Source organism: Myripristis murdjan, chromosome 19 (assembly GCF_902150065.1).
Source record: "Myripristis murdjan chromosome 19, fMyrMur1.1, whole genome shotgun sequence".
Classification (NCBI taxonomy): domain Eukaryota; kingdom Metazoa; phylum Chordata; class Actinopteri; order Holocentriformes; family Holocentridae; genus Myripristis; species Myripristis murdjan.
In genome coordinates, this window is record NC_043998.1 from 21251125 (window position 1) to 21267211 (window position 16087).

General features: G+C 38.9%; 1 protein-coding gene across 1 annotated transcript; it reads right to left on the reverse strand.

Moving 5' to 3' along the window:
- Window positions 1-8704: 8704 nt before the first annotated feature.
- On the reverse strand, window positions 8705-15614 carry hhex (hematopoietically expressed homeobox). The gene is made up of 4 exons (XM_030078047.1): window positions 15031-15614; window positions 11315-11493; window positions 10433-10483; window positions 8705-9599 (listed from the first exon to the last, which is right to left on the reverse strand). Exons 1-4 carry the CDS (start codon window positions 15428-15430, stop codon window positions 9336-9338), a joined length of 894 nt encoding a protein of 297 aa, XP_029933907.1. The 5' UTR covers window positions 15431-15614; the 3' UTR covers window positions 8705-9335.
- Window positions 15615-16087: the final 473 nt, after the last annotated feature.

Here is a 16087-nt window from a genome sequence, read left to right on the forward strand (position 1 = left end):
AAGGGTTATTTGATTTAAATTTGCTGTTTCCATATAGAGCTTTCATAATTCAATACAAAACAATACAGACACTCAATATCAACACTCATAAGGATGTTGGCTATACTCTCTCTCTCAGTTAGGAGCTGGATGCCCCCCACCCCAACACACACACACACACATACACACACACCACCACTACCACCACCAACCACCCTTCACAGTAGTATTGATGCAAACAGTGTTTCCTCTCATTAATTTATCAGCTCAGTGGAGGAGGGAGGCCTCGGCGGGGACAGATAATGGCGTCCATTTGGCCAAGGTCAACAGTCAACACATTCCTCAGTTGTTCAATTGCAACCACACATTAACTTGTGTGCACCAATACCGCACACACACACACACACACACACACACACACACACACACATATGTAATTGATTGTTAGCAAGTTGTAGTAAGACTGCAGCATGAGGGCTTGGTCCTGTTGAAGAGGTAATAGAAAGTCTGGAAAAGAACTGGAACAACAGATGAATATCAGAACTGCTAACCTTGTTACGCTACCGGGTGCAGAGACCAAAAGCTCAGTAGTTTAGCCCTGCCAGTGCCCACATGATCTCTTTAAATCTCACCTGTTGTTCTACATTATCTTGTACATTACCTTGTAGACGCTTCAACAGGAAAACACTAACTTTGGCTCAGTAGCCTACTGATGCTTTTTAATACATCTTTGGCTGTTAGAAATTCAGCTTTGCTCTGAGGTCAGGGCTCAAAGTTCCTCTGTTACAGATCGAGATTAGTAGAATAGAGTAACAAGACATGGACTACAGAACAATAGAGAACAGTGGAGTATAATTTAGTGGTGTAAAATAGAGCTTTATTTAACCCTTTGAGCAAAATTCCCTTTGTGTCTTCTCACAAATATTTTAAAATTGAATAAGAATTACATTTAGATGCTACCCACACTATTATTTGGACGGTTCACCCATTTTTCAAACTGGATGAACCATCTCATGAAAGGGTTCTGCGTAGTACCTTTAAGGTACTGTAAAGAACCCTTGAAGAATATATGAAAAGTTCCAAACTGTTTTTAAGCATCATATGGGATATTTAAATTAAAACCTGATGTTTGAGCCATTAGGATTCCTTTTTTTCACAGCATTTCTTAGTCTTTTGACAAAATACCTATATATTTTGTGTAGTCATGACATACTGCTGAAATTCTGTCAGTTGCTACATACTATTTTGCAGCTCCACCTTAGAATAGAAAAGAAGTAGTTTTTTGTCATTTTTTTCATCAGAATGAAAATGAAACAGACTTATTTTGCATATTCTCAAGGGACAGAATATTTGATGAGATTATCATTGTATTCAGAAGTATTACCCCAATGAAAAGGCCCAGTTGAACAACTCTCCTTATGCTTGGTGTGTAGACATCAAAACATTGTACAAACACACATTTAAAGCACATGGTCACATGATGGAAGCAGTGACAGGCATGAGACATTTGGTGGTCGGTGATGATGTGACCCTGTGTGAATTGACCAGATTAACCAGGCCCTTTGGAACCAGCTAGCTATCTGCTGACCGTTTCACTGTGTGTGCTATTTCTGCAAATGTTGACTTTGGCTGCACAATTTGTGAACCATTACACAATACAGAACCTGAGATCAATGTGCATACTGTTGATTTTGGAATGGTATTGTATGTGTAAGGCCATTGAACGTCAGTGAATGATCATTGTGCTAATCAGAACTATGGATGGCCCTTTTGCTGGAAATTAATGTGAAGGGACAAACATTAACTGATGTTTCTCTCATAATATTATTTATTTTGCAGCAACTTGAACACATAACTGTGGCAGAGTAACTGCAATAATCCTTAAAATGATCACATAATGTATACTGTAAATTGAGATACTATTAGTTATCTAATCAACTCATTAATCACTCATCTATCATTATTTAAACTGACAGTCCGACTTTTACATCAACAGCTGATACTGTGAAAGCTTACTGTTTACTATTTGGAGAGGTGAGAACAAGAGGGGGTGAAATGGAGATATATGTATCATATGAAAGCTCCTGATGAGCTCTTTCTACTGCCAAAAGGACACAAATGAATGCTTAATCAGTTTAGAGTCATTTATCAAAAACTAAAGGACTCAACACTGAACACTGAACACACTGAAACAACTGGAGCCAGAAGGATGTAAGCACACCTATGCCCTTTTGGCATTGAGAAATATATTGTGGTTAAAGCCTGTGATAGCAAATGAATCAAAATGGCAACCATCACATGTGAGCCAGGTAGGTCAGCCAACAGAGGAAAACTGTCTTACTGCTGACCAAGTGTTACTAAGCAAATTTCAAAATGAGTAAGAGCTGGATGAAAATGGAACAAATGAAAATATTATCAGTCAAGAGTAACAAAGGTGAGATCGGGCTGATTGCTGGCATTTTGAGATCATCGGCTGATATCTAAACATCGTGCAAAAAGTAAGGAAATTTGTGTTTGGTAGATTATTTCTTTGTTGTAACAATGCTTCTTGGCAATAAATCTTAGAGTGTTGGAAAGTCTCTTTATTTCCCTTTTTAATGGTGCCACATTTGTAAGGAACATACATTTGTGGGATGAGCAGCAGAGCTGAGTATGTGGGTTGCGCCCATGAAAAATTCGCCAAATCTTCTCTGCCAATGTGACTTCATGATCTCAGAATTTTCAAGTTTTTTCTCATATATTTTCCACTTTAATTTCAGAGAATAGCCAAGGTTTTTTCTTGTAAATTTACGAATATAATCTCAAAAATTCTCAGAATATTAGCCCCCTCATTTAATGATACTGGCATCATATTTTTTTTCTTTACTACAAAGACATCTGTGTCTTTTCAATCGCCCATCCAGCCAAAGGATTAAGTGGCTGGGATTAATATTTTAGCCAAATTAATAACATTCAATGAACTGATTTGATGTAAGGATCATTTTGATTTATCACAATGGATTGTTCTCTCTTTTAAATGTATTAATGTATTTATTAATATTGTCAACAGATGTGCCTATGTTTTATATTCAAAATGGAATGAAACGTTGGTGCGAAAAAGGCACATGTGACTTTTTTGTTTGTTTGTTTTTCAAATTTAAAAGAGGAGTGGGGGAAATTTATTCTAATAAATGATAAAATATTGTTCATTAAGTATAATGTTATCAATGTCTGTGTGAAATTAAAATCAGTACACAAACTAAGAACAAACTATGGTGAGTTTTGGCCCTCCTGTAAAGTTGGTGAAATGTCACTTACGCCCCTTTGGTTCTAAGCCCTCAATCTATCACTCACACTATCTGTTGTCTGCTGTTCTGAGGGCTCACACAATCATTAACCTAATCTACTTACTGAAAAAACTCCCTCACAGTGTTTGCATGTGAGCTAAATGATAAACTATTTGAAGTTGAATGTGCTGATGGGACAGCCATTGACATGAGCAAAACTGTTTGCTCATCTGTGGTTGCCTTCGATTCCCCAGGAAATCAGGGCTGAGTGAAACAACAGTGGAATGAGCATGAAAAGCACCAAGGCCCTGATAGGTTCCATTTCTTTTCTGATTTTAATTTTTTTTTTTTTTTTTTATTATTATTTGGGGAAGGTCAACATCCAGGTTCTTTTCCAGAAACACTTTGCTTCACAGTCAGACTGGGAGCTCCCCAAAACAACCACAGGCTTGAACTGTTGGCCACTGTTGCATGAAGCTTTTGTTGCAGTTTCATCATTTTTGTAACAAATTTTGGGGTAATTAAGTGGGAATTTTCTTTGTTGTGTGGGGTTACTTTTATGATAACTTTATTTGTGATATAATTCTAGCTTTTATATACTTTTATATGAAATACAATAATGATAATTACAGATATACCTTTATGGATTTTAAACTATTTTTTTTTATTATCTTAAATAATTTATGGCTAATTGTCTGATAAATTTCTGGTAATATCTAGGTTTGTGTGTGTGTGTGTGTGTGTGTGTGTGTGTGTGTGTGTGTGTGTGTGTGTGTGTGTGTGTGTGTGTGTGTGTGTGTGTGTGTGTGTGTGGCTTGTGCTAATCATCAGGTTATTTTCTTGTAATATTTGAGGCATTTTTTGCTAATTTGCACACTCCTTTCCCATGTAGTCAAAATAAATCAAGTAAATTTGTTCAAGTTTCAAAGGGTTAATTGAGCTTTCCAAAAAAAAAAAAAAAAAAAGCATGGGGCATAAAGACCATTAGATCGTCAGAGGACACTGAACTGCTCAGTGAAAGCAACAGATCCAAAATTCTTCTCAGATTAGCAGCTCTCTAAGACGAGCCAACCCCTTCCATCTACTCAGTGGTAGCATACATCAGTGTCTTAAGGTCCTTTATTCAGCTTTCATCATGTTTGGTTAAGCCAGGGATGGTAAACCCAGTTAAAAATGATGATTTTATTATTTTGTATTATCCTTGTGCACTATCTTCATCATCCACCAAGATTAGAGAGGTCCTGAAAGTCACTAGCTTTAACAAAACAGAGTTTTAAAGGCTACACTTTGTACAGTGATCCATTCCAACAGGGCAGAGTGGGCATCTCCCTTTAGCAGCATTACTGTCGTAGCTCTGGTAAGGCCAACTGGAATAAAAACTGAGGCTGTGTTCTGATTGGATCACTCCACTCTTACATGTGAAAGAACCTTGTTAATTCCCAGTAAAACCTCTGTTTTGAGTCAGGAGAGAACAACTGACAGGCCTCTCTTTGCATAGACAAAACTTCAGGGTCTCACAGTTTCATGATGATTTCTACAGCCAGTGATGACAATGAAAAACAATCATGAAAAAGCGATAATTTTTCATTAAAAATTGTACAGTTTAGTTTACCGTTTAATGCTGCTTTGCCAGTAAATGTGTTTTATTCTACACAATAATGGACCATGAATGGCCAGCAACACTAGTTCCTGCAGTTCAGCTTTCCAATTCAAATGCTGCAAACTGGAGTAATTCTTCAGTCAGGATCAAATCCAGTGGTGGATTTGACCCTGATTTGATTTGGAAACTGAGGGGTTACTGCGTTTTTGAAAATGCATTGACTTTGAATGTAATTATTCAATCAAATTTAGATATGTCCTCAAGAAAATCTTTGATCATGCTTAAAATAAACAGACACTGGAATTCCTATAACAGGACTCCAATTAAATGGAGAATACAGTTCAGACAATATTATTGGAAAATTACATAAATGTTTAAAGAAAATAAGAATTTGTTGCAGATTTTACAGACTCTTTTATGTAGAGGGAGGAAACTTTGTCAAATCAGAGAGGAATGACATTAATAGTCCATAGCTTATATTTAATAATTAAATAAAATGGTGTCAGCCAAGTACAGAAAACACTGACTGCCAATCAAAGTCTTAACACTTTGAAACCCAGGAGCCCAAAGGAAAGCTTTTATTTGGAAAGGTCTAATTTAACGATCCAAACAAAATTTACTTTATTTCTTTTAATTCTCATTTTATTTTTTATTTTTTGGGAGCTATTTTTGCCAGTTTTGTTACTTTCGCCACTTGGTCAAGGTTAGGGAAAGGTTAGGTTTAGACATCAAAATCACTAAGGTACAGTAATGTAAATGTTTGCAAAAAACAAACACCACTGTCACTTCATGCTGGACTCGAATTTGCAGTGCTTGGATGAAAATTACATCCAATTACAAACATTCTTGTGACACGTTAAAAACACATAGTCCACAAGAAAAATATGTTCCCCTTGTGGCGTAAGTGAGAATGCAGTTTATTTGTATGAGAGCGTCATTCTTAGGAGACAAGGCATGAAATCTCCCTAAATTCTGACATCAGTGACATGAATAACAGCCAAACATTCGCAGAGATTATGAATATCCTATATGAGGCTCTTTATAGTGAATATCTGCAAACTGACAAACCTACCTGGTAAGCATGACCAAACATAGTTTTTATTTAATATAACTCATTAAATACTACAAACTGTTGTAGTTTAGCTCAACTTTAGTGGAGAACAAAGGGCTTGTGTTCAGAGTCTAATGGAGACCGGTTCAAAAGGAGTTGATCAGCTATAATGGGAACACATCTCCAACTACTCACTGTGCAAATATGTCAAACCTTTGACCTTCGTAAAAAGGCAGTAGCAACCTGTAAAAGTCATTACCCCAGCAGCCTAGCCTCTGTCAGCAAGGCTCCAGACTCCACTGCTCAGTTAATCGTTGCTGCAAATCATCATGTTAACCATGTCAGCCACCTGCCGCCAGTCAGTTTATACAGAAGCTAGCCCACTACAACAACCAACCATCCCCCTGTGTCCATTTGAATGGGAAAGTCCATTGTACTCCAGTTCAAGTTCTATGGGCTGGACCATTCACACAGAAAATAATAGCTCCATGAAGAACTGACAACTGCTAAAGAACCACTTTATGTAGTGGATGATTCCTAATAAAAATAAATAAATAAAATATTTTAAAAGGACTCAACGTTGAAGCAAGTGGCTCCACCAAGAATTACTTTCAAAAAGTTTCAAAGTTCTTTGAAGACCCATTTCAGTACCACATCAAAGAACCTTTCTGATTGGTCTTTGAAAAACCTTTGGGAATTCTTTGTACAACCATCTAAAGAAAGTGTACATTATATAAATGGTTCTTTGAGGAACCATGGTCTGAAAGGTTCTTTGTGGAATCAGACATTGTTCTCCTGTAGCCCCATTATGAAGAACTATTTTTGGTTCCAGTTGGGATCTTTATTTTTCCTTTAAGAAAAGAAAAAAAAAAATACTCTTTCCATGTACCTGTTCTCTTGTTTCTTCTCTGAAGAACCATTACTGGTTCCTCTTAGAACTGTTTTTCTGACTTTTTGAGGCAACTTTGAATAATTTAGAAAGACGATTCTTTAATAGTCCAGTCATTTTATGAAAACACCTAGGACAAATTGCAAGAGAAGCAAACTCAACTAATTTTATATCCTCAGTTTGTCCTGAGTGAGGGGAAAAAAGTCCCAAGGAATCCCATTGGTGGAAAGTTTTGAAAATCACCTATTTATAACCACATTTTACCAAAAAACACTGTTTTTAACACACAGGGGAAAGGGGGTCAAAATTTTACTTTCAGATATCACTATAAAAATTCACAAGTTGATTACACACACAAAGACAAGAAAAAAGTCAATTACAAGTTCTTTGAATTTTTCTGTTTACACATGCATATCACACATTATCTGATTTGATGTGCACTAATACGGAATTTAAGGAATAAATGCCAGAACAGATATTTAAACAGTGAATTAAAAGGTTACTGTATCTATAGTAACCTTTTAATTCACTGTTTAAATGTCTCTTCTGGATTTTATTCCTTATATTCCTCATTAGCGCATATCAAATCAGATAATGTGTGATATGCATGTGTAAACAGAAAAATTCAAAGAACTTGTAATTGACTTTTTTTTCTTGTCTTTGTGTGTGTAATCAACTTGTGAATTTTTATAGTGATATCTGAAAGTAAAATTTTGAACCCCTTTCCCCTGTGTGTTAAAAACAGTGTTTTTTGGTATTATATGGTCATAAATAGGTGATTTTCAAAACTTTCCACCAATGGGATTCCTTGGGACTTTTTTCCTCTCACTCAGGACAAACTGAGGATACAAAATCAGTTGAGTTTGCTTCTCTTGCAATTTGTCCTAGGTTGACCCCAATTTTGGCCTAAAATTACTGGACTATAAAGGATCATGGTCTGAAAGGGTCTCTGTAGAACCATAAAAGGTACTACTATAACATCACATTTTGGGTTCCAGTTGGCTCCTTTATTTTTCTGTGTTCTCTGTGAAAACCCTGTGGAACTGACTCCTGTGATGTCATCAGAGCCAGAGCTGTACAAGTGAACATGTGATGATGACGCAGTCTCTTTATCGGCTTCCACAACTACTTTCAAAATGTAAAAGATTATTACTCATTGCTAACAATTAAAGATAATGACTTCTTGTTTGATGTGTCAAGTCACCAACCAGAAAAAAGTCCTTTTCTTCTTTGGTGTTTTGCCAGGAAAGGAAACTTGATGAGATTGATGTTTTTTTCTGTTTCCTGGTGATTTCATGAATTCTAAATGAATAAACATGTGGACTAACTGTGATAATATTACTGAAATTATACTTGTGGTATGTTATGTTACTTAGTTACTGCAAAAAGCAATGTATTCAATTAGCAAGTTACTTTTGCAATGTGTTCCTCCCAACACTGTTTGTTCCCTCAGGAGGATGATGCAGAGCCACCAGAGCAACTAAAAATGTAGGCTACATCCCAGCTGCCATCACATTACTGAACTCTTGATCCACATGCACATCGCTCAGCGCTGTCATCTTTTGTGTTGTATTGAGTTTTGGATAGGTCTTCTGGTAATTTTCTTTTAATTTTGCTTTTCTCCTTAAACTTTTACCAATTTTCCATTTGTTAGCCTTTGCCCATGTTTTTGATAATATATTAATTAATTAATTAATTAATATATCATTTGATAATAATATAGCTCTACGGTTTCTTATAGCCACTGCAAATATTCCCTTCTGAAGTTCTAAAAATTCATTTTCATAAAAAGAAAGAAAGAAAGAAAGAAAGAAAGAAAGAAAGAAAGAAAGGAGGATAATAGAAACCTCAGCTACCAAAAGTAACATTTTTTCCTTATTACAAAATAGTTTATTAGATATGACCCAAGGCAACATAATTTGAATTACATCGACAATTTAGTGACACATCACTTCTTTTTCGGTGGTAAAACAAACAGCCATACAGGCTCAAGGGCATTTATCTTCCACAACAAAACAAAACCAAACCAAACCAAACAAGGTGTTATACTGGACTGACATTAGAAACCCTAATCTATTCTAGACTACTCGTTTACAGTGGATATCAATATAGAAAAAGCACAACAAACACAAAGTACAGCAAGTAGGCCATAGGCCTGGGCTACATTGGATACAAAAAGATGTCCGAAATATTTTCAAATGGAGACGACAGTCCTTTGAAAAACATTGGACGGATGAAGAATTGCCACTGAGGAATAAGGTGGCGGCACGACGGGATTCATTTATTCTCCCTGCAGTTCCAGAGGAAAGCTTAGTGGAACGAATGATCGTCAGGGTTTAAAAAGCCCATTCGGCTTAGTGACAGTTCATTTGGGCTAGCCTGGAGGCTTCACACAGCATGTCTTATGTCTGAGATTGCCACCATAGCTGCTTCATTCACGTCAATGTCAATTCAGACACTATTTCAACACGGGTGTCATTGTGTCAAAAAGGCCTAAGTGTTAGGAAAAGTTTTTCCAAACGGTGGACAATAACAATCCTGATGTGGTTCTCAGAACTGGGGGTTCAATGTGAACTCGTCGTCGTCCTCTATGTCCAGCTCTTGGTCTGAATCGTCTGACATATAAGAGTCCAGCTCTCTGTGGGCCTGCGGGGAGGCGGAGCGCGCACAGCGGCCCTGCGCCAGCTCGGAGCCCGGCCCTGGCGCTCTCTGCTCCGGGCTGTGAGCCCGGGACGTCTCGGTCGGCTCATCTCCTTTACTTCTCCCGACGGAGCCGTCATCCGACACCTCCCTCTTACCTCCTTGGGGATTTTCCTGACGGAGGCAAAAATGGCATTTTATTTTATTTTATTTTCTTAAGGCCCTTTTCACATTAAAAGCATACGAGCAATGTTATGTTCGCTTATGTTTAACCTATGGAAACTGCATCTATATAAATTACGCACTGGCTGCGCGGAGCCCACTGCCCACTGCTACCTGCCTTGGCCTGTACCCTATTACATATTTAGTTTGTAAATAGTAGAGTTTGAATAATAGTCACCCAGTAGCTACAAAGGAGGCTCATTTTAATTAAGGTAATTTCTGATGATCCTTGGGGTTACTGCGGATTTCAAAAAGTTAACATGGAAATGTCATACTGGCTTGTCTGGGGAAAAAATGAAGTCAGCGTTTTTTTGTTTTTTTGTTTTTTTTTTAAGTAGAGTTCATTCATGGGCAAATAATTCTTGTTTACTTACTTTGTACTAGTTTGATTTAGTCTCATATAATGGACTGTTATAGTGTGTGGGCCACCAGTTGTCCCACATTTCTTAACAAAATAGAAATGACTATCTCTCTGTTACCATCATAACAACTAATCATCATTTAAGAAACATCGTAAAAATGATTCTTGACAAAATAATGACACTTAATTATTGTTTGTGATAATGTGATGTGTAATTTCCTGTATTACAACTGATTTGGATTGATCTCTCTGCTTTGCCATGGAGATTGTCTTTGATATGTTCTTTTCTTAATCCACCCCTTCCCTTCATAGTGTATTTCTACTGATATCTGTATATGGGGAGGTATCCTTCGGCCTTCGGAGCCATTTTTGGCTTCAAACCTCTCAGTGTTTCATTGTAGCTTTGGAATATTGTCAGTCGCACCTGTTTAAGTCTTCGCCACTTGGCTCTTCGGTTTTGGAACCAAGTTTTAACCTAAAAGACAAAGACAAACACGAATTGTCATTTTCGATGCATCGAAAAAAGGCAAGTCTAAAATGGATCTTTGGATTTAAATACGACTATAGGTCCCTCTAAAATGCAATGATTTCCTATGGAGAGTTTAAATTGAAAACATCTTATTGTACGAGGCTATACTCTCCGGTGTTATAGATATTGATTACAGCAGTGACTCCCTGATCTCTCATCTCGCCCTGCACAATAAAGCGTCGGCCCTGCTGACTTAGAAAATCGAGGGCTGATGAAATTCAGCCACAAAGCCAAATTGTGGTTATGAAACCAAAAATCATATAAACAGATTTTTGCCCTATTGTGTTGATTTTTCACTAGCCCGCCAATAATTTGTGTTTCGGGTTTGCCACTGAAACATCACTTGTGTTTTACGTTTTGATTTTTTCCCTTTTAAGCATTGAACCTGCTGTGCTGAGACCATATCCCAATGAAAATCACTTTTAGCTATTGAAACCAACACAAAAAATGTTTAAATCATCAGTCCAAACTTCTAAATGGTGTTAATGCGTTTTAGGCTGCAGCAATATAGGCTAATTATTTCTTTCAGAGAACAAAGAGTAAGGAAGGCTACTCTTATTACATTTTAGAAAGTAATGAGTAGTACTAGGCCTAATAGATTATATTTTTTCTGAATAACTTCCCTAACTCTAGAATAAATGCGTCATGTTCTCAAGTTTCATATCTTTCACTGATGATAGGTCTAACTCTGAGGTGGATTAAAAAAATAGAAATATGCACCATAAAAAAAAAAAAAAAAAAAAAAGGACTGGACTGGAGGTGGACGTGGAGGCTCACCTGTCTTTCGCTGAGCTGCAGCATCTTGGCCAGCCGTTTCCTCTCCGGAGGCGACAGGTATTTCTGCGTCTCAAACTTTTTCTCCAGCTCAATGGTCTGGTCGTTGGAGAAGCGGACCTGGCCACCCTTTCTTTTATGTAAGGGCCGCTGGATGAACGGAGTCCACAGCAGAGGTTTCCCTAGAGGAATGGAAGAGACAGGAACGTCTTTTCATTCAATCATAAAGGCAAGGAAATCTTACAACATTTAATATCCAACTGTAAAAATGAACAAACGCGACTATTATTATGTGCGCCGAGTCGTGGGCCATCAAACGTGTTCTGAAGTTTTTTCTTTTCTTTTCTTTTCTTAAGACCTGGTCTGCAATTTTTACTTCAACTTGGCAGTGAAAACTACAAGATACACTGTGCATTCAAGTTTAACCCTTTCAAACCTGAGCAGATTCATTTGATTTCTTTCAGAATCACGAGGAAAAGGACGACTAGCAAATTTACCATAACATTAGTTAAAAGAAAGAAAAAACAAAGAAATTTTCTAGAAAATTAGGTAAAAATAGATAAACCGAAAATTTTCACAATCTATCAATCTATTTATTTACATGCGTGTGTGTTTAAGATAAGTATATTTCTAATTATTTTAATTATATTTAGAAGTCAGATTAGAGAAAGACTGCAATAGGGAGTGGACACTGATATTTAATTGACGCCAATTGAAAAAGAAAACTAGGTTGAGGACAATGCTTCGTAAAAAAAGATGACAACATTATTGTCATTGTTCCTGATTATTGTCTGTACTTTCAGTGCAAATGGAGATTCAACTGGTTGATAAAAAAAGAAAAAAGAAAAGAAAAAAGAAAGCCAAACCTAAACCAATCAAGGCTGTTTTTCTATTTGTCTCGTTTCCTCTCCAGCTAATGGCTTTAAGCAAACAATAAGCGAGGCTGTGGCCGCCACACTGGCCTGCTGCATGTTGCCTTTTGAGGAAGGTCGTGGCACAGCGAAAACTATGGCCAAATATCCGCTCATGTGCTTCCTGCTTTGTGGTGTGATTATAGCCCATGGCATTCACTAACAGACACAGTAATATCCTCTCCTCTTGCGACACGTTTGGCTTTTCAATCCATTGTGATTCAGGGGACCAGCAATGCTGTCAACCCTTCGTCTATAACAAGTTTTATCAAAGGAAGCCAGTTGTGTTGCAGTCTTGGCCTACTCAAACTGAAAATAATGAAAGATTTACAGCAAATCCAGAAAGTACAGTAAATGCAGTTTTCTGTTACTTGAAATTGTAGGCAGTTTAAAGGGGATTTTTTTTTCATGTAGTGTCACTGAATGGTTGTTTAGGCCTTTCCCACAGCAGAACTCTTAAATTAAGAACTTATGAAATGCTCCAAACCGGCGGGCTGTCTAATTCAATTAAAATTTCCCCTACAAGTTGTTGAGAACCACACATAGGGTCTTAAGTCTGAGTTTTTTTTCTGTTTCTTTTTCTTAAAAAAAAAAAATCATAATGATATGAGTGATTGTTTAGATAAACCACATAATTGATGTCAGTTCATACCAAGGTAAATGTGGGCAACATCAGTTGGAATACAGAGTACAGTTTTGTTTTGACAGTTTTTGTTTATGTAATTGCATAAATCTATAAAGATGACGAGAGGGGTCTATGGTAGAGACTGAATGTATCTTCAAATCCTCTTCCAATTTGAAAAAAAAAAAAAAAAAAAGCTCGCGGCATTAAAGTGAGCCTTTATGAGGATGGGAACTTTTTAAAAGAGGAGGACGAAACTTTCGCCCTTTTCTGAAAATACAGTCACATTTTTGTTGTTAGTGTTTTTTGCCGTATGATGATCATAACACTTTACATCCACTTGAGGGCTTTTTGCCACTGTATCAAACTTGCAGAACCCTCTATTTGTTAATATAAATTCAAACACTTATAAATATCTTTTTCGCTGCTGCCTTGAGGCATTATTTGATGTGCTCGCGGTCTGTTTGGTTTATTTTCTTTTCGCCGCCGACCATAAAGAAAGTCAGTCACATCCTCGCTGCCCAGCCAGAGGAAGTGCAACAATATGTGAAAAACGGATCCCGGGCTATCAGAGGCCGAGTGTTTCCTGAATATGTCTGTATTGAGGATGTCGATAAAATAATCAGCAGCGTGCAGCGGGCTCCCGAGGAAGCGGCTGGCCGGGGTGAGCCAGGAAAACATTTAACAGCTTCTGAAACCAGATTTACTCCTATCGACAGGCGCACGGCTTCCTGTATGAACGGAAAAAGGCTCGGCTTGTTCAGCACTGCTGCAGCACAAGAGAGAGACAGAGAGAGCAAGAGACAGAAAGAGAGAGAGAGAGAGAGAGAGAGAGAGAGAGAGAGAGAGAGAGAGAGAGAGAGATGGTCCGGCAGGCGCGCACACGCACGTTTATCTTCCTATATTTGTGAGGGCATTTATTAATTATATTAATTCCCTAACCTATAAACCTAAAATCCTAATTCAAATCTCAACCCTAACTCTTAACCCGGACTGACCTAAATCCAATCCTAATTATAATAGTAGTCCTAATCCCACACCCCAAATCCAGACCCACCAAAATATCCGCAGTTTGGAGGATTCCTTGTGAAATTATTTGGTACTTAAAGGTGTATAAATGCAAGCGCGCGCGCGCACACACGCACACACACGCGCGCGCGCGCGCGCGCGCGCACACACACACACACACACACACACACACACACACACACACACACACACACACACACACAGTGCATGCCCTTAAATAACAAGTGATTTAGACCCCATAGTCGCAAGCTGACTTCTCTGATGTTTCACAACAATGGGAGTCAGGAAAACGAGTCAAGGCTGCCACATACCCCCACCCCACCCCCCTCCACCGCACTCAGTGGACAAGTTTTGCTGATATTGTGGCACAAATATGTCTGACACAATATAACAATGTGACTCACACATGCGTGATCCGGCACGGCCTGAGAGCTGCACTCGTGTAAAATACCCACTCTCTGGAGCCGAAATGAAGCTGAGAAATTCACTTTGGAATATAAAAGCACCAAAGTTGTAATTGTGAAATGTGGCTGTATAGGGGCCACCTGAGCCCGACATGCACGACCAAGCGTGATATACTCATGCAAAACGGTTTCATTCGCTCTGAAACGAGGTTTACCAAGACAGAGCAAGATTTGCGCTTATATGGAAAGACTCAAACTGTAGATGTGAATACAGTCTATTCGAATACTTTGTTTTACGGTTAATGTGCTGAATTTATTCATTTCCGATTTTGAAAGGATGAATGAAAAAATCACCAACTGTGCAATGAGGTCAAAAGTAGGCTATTGTGTAACGTGATGTATCAATAAGGCGTAGGCTAAGTGTAGAAGGTTATGGGCTTTTTCGTCCACATGATATGAATTCTTGAGGCATAAAAGGGATTGACAGCCGCTGTGAAGTCAAAAACAATGAAATGTTTTATAGGAAATATAACAGATAATGTCTAGTTATTCCCACCTAAGATTAATTTCACATATTAACCTTTAGCCCTTAGCGCAAAAAGCTGTCAGCAACTGAACCTATAGTTTTTTTCCCCATTCCGAGAGAAGCGTGGGTTAGCTCGATAGTATTTCAGTTTCTGAAGTGAAGAATGGGTAGCCTATAGGCAAAACGCGGCTGCTAAAGAGCTTTACGCACGACTGTATCCAACTTACCTAGAGGGTCGTGCCTCAGCAGCGCCTGTGCGTACTCCCCCATGGAGCGGTGGTGTTGGAACGGGTAGATGGAGCCGGTGAAAGCTCCGGTGGATGCGTAGGTCGCCGTTAATGCCGCTGCGGCGTGGTGAGACAGGGCCGGGTGGATGGGTGTAGGTTCGTAAATGGGCGTCCGGTAAGGCGAAATTAAACTGGTGAAAGAGGAATTGAGAGACGGGAGAGTCGGTGTGGGGACAACCGGAGTCGAAGAGGAGGAGGATGAAGAGGAGGAGGAGGTAGTGGTCGCCCCGTTCCTCCCGAGAATGTCCTCGATGTAGAAAGGAGTCGGGTGAGGCGGCTGGATGGGAGTGGGTGCGTAAAGAGGGACGCTCATCGCTGCTGCCGCGCGTTGGAACTGCATGAGAGGCGAGTCAACCACAAGCGGCGTCCCTCCTTTCTCTCCCTGCGACTTTCCTCTTTGTGCCCTATCACTATCTCAGCCTTTCACTGTTTCATTCCACTGCAAACCAGCCCGCTAAGTATCCTAGCCGACCAACAGGTAGCCTTCATGAGCTGTGAAGGAGACCGTTTGTGTGCGTGCGTCCATCGGGCCCTGGTGGTTAAGTAGCTGGCACTCCAGCCAACTGTTTTTGAGGTTGTTATCTGGCTGCAGGCGAAGGAGGGAGGAGATAACGGGACGGCCAACTTCCTGCAGGTGGCCCAGCACCCGCCTCTGATTGGCTTACAGGTCCGGCGGAGCCACATAGTGATCTAATGACAAGAATAAAGAGAGAATGAATGCCGAAATCTCAGGAGAGGCAGCCCGAGAAACGCAACTGCCTGCCTCGTCAAAACCGGCAAATCAAAATGCTGAGGGGTAGTAAAGAATGAGCCACGGCTGACGTCTGATAACATATTACTTAGTCAACACTGGTCCTGTTTTATTAATAAGGAGATTTCCGTTGGTTTTTTTTTTGCCTTTGGGGTTAGTCTTTGGGTTCTTATTACAATGATAAAAATACAAGATCAAGTTCGGACTCAGTTAAATAGCCTACCACTCAAATGTATTTACAAGAAA

Coding starts and splice junctions, on each gene's coding strand:
- hhex (XM_030078047.1), bottom strand. CDS start 15,430: ATGCAGTTCCAACGCGCGGCAGCAGCGATGAGCGTCCCTCTTTACGCA. Junction 10,484..11,314: donor TGCAGCTCAGCGAAAGACAG/GTGAGCCTCCAC, acceptor TTTGTCTTTTAG/GTTAAAACTTGGTTCCAAAA. Junction 9,600..10,432: donor AGTGGCGAAGACTTAAACAG/GTGCGACTGACA, acceptor TGCCTCCGTCAG/GAAAATCCCCAAGGAGGTAA.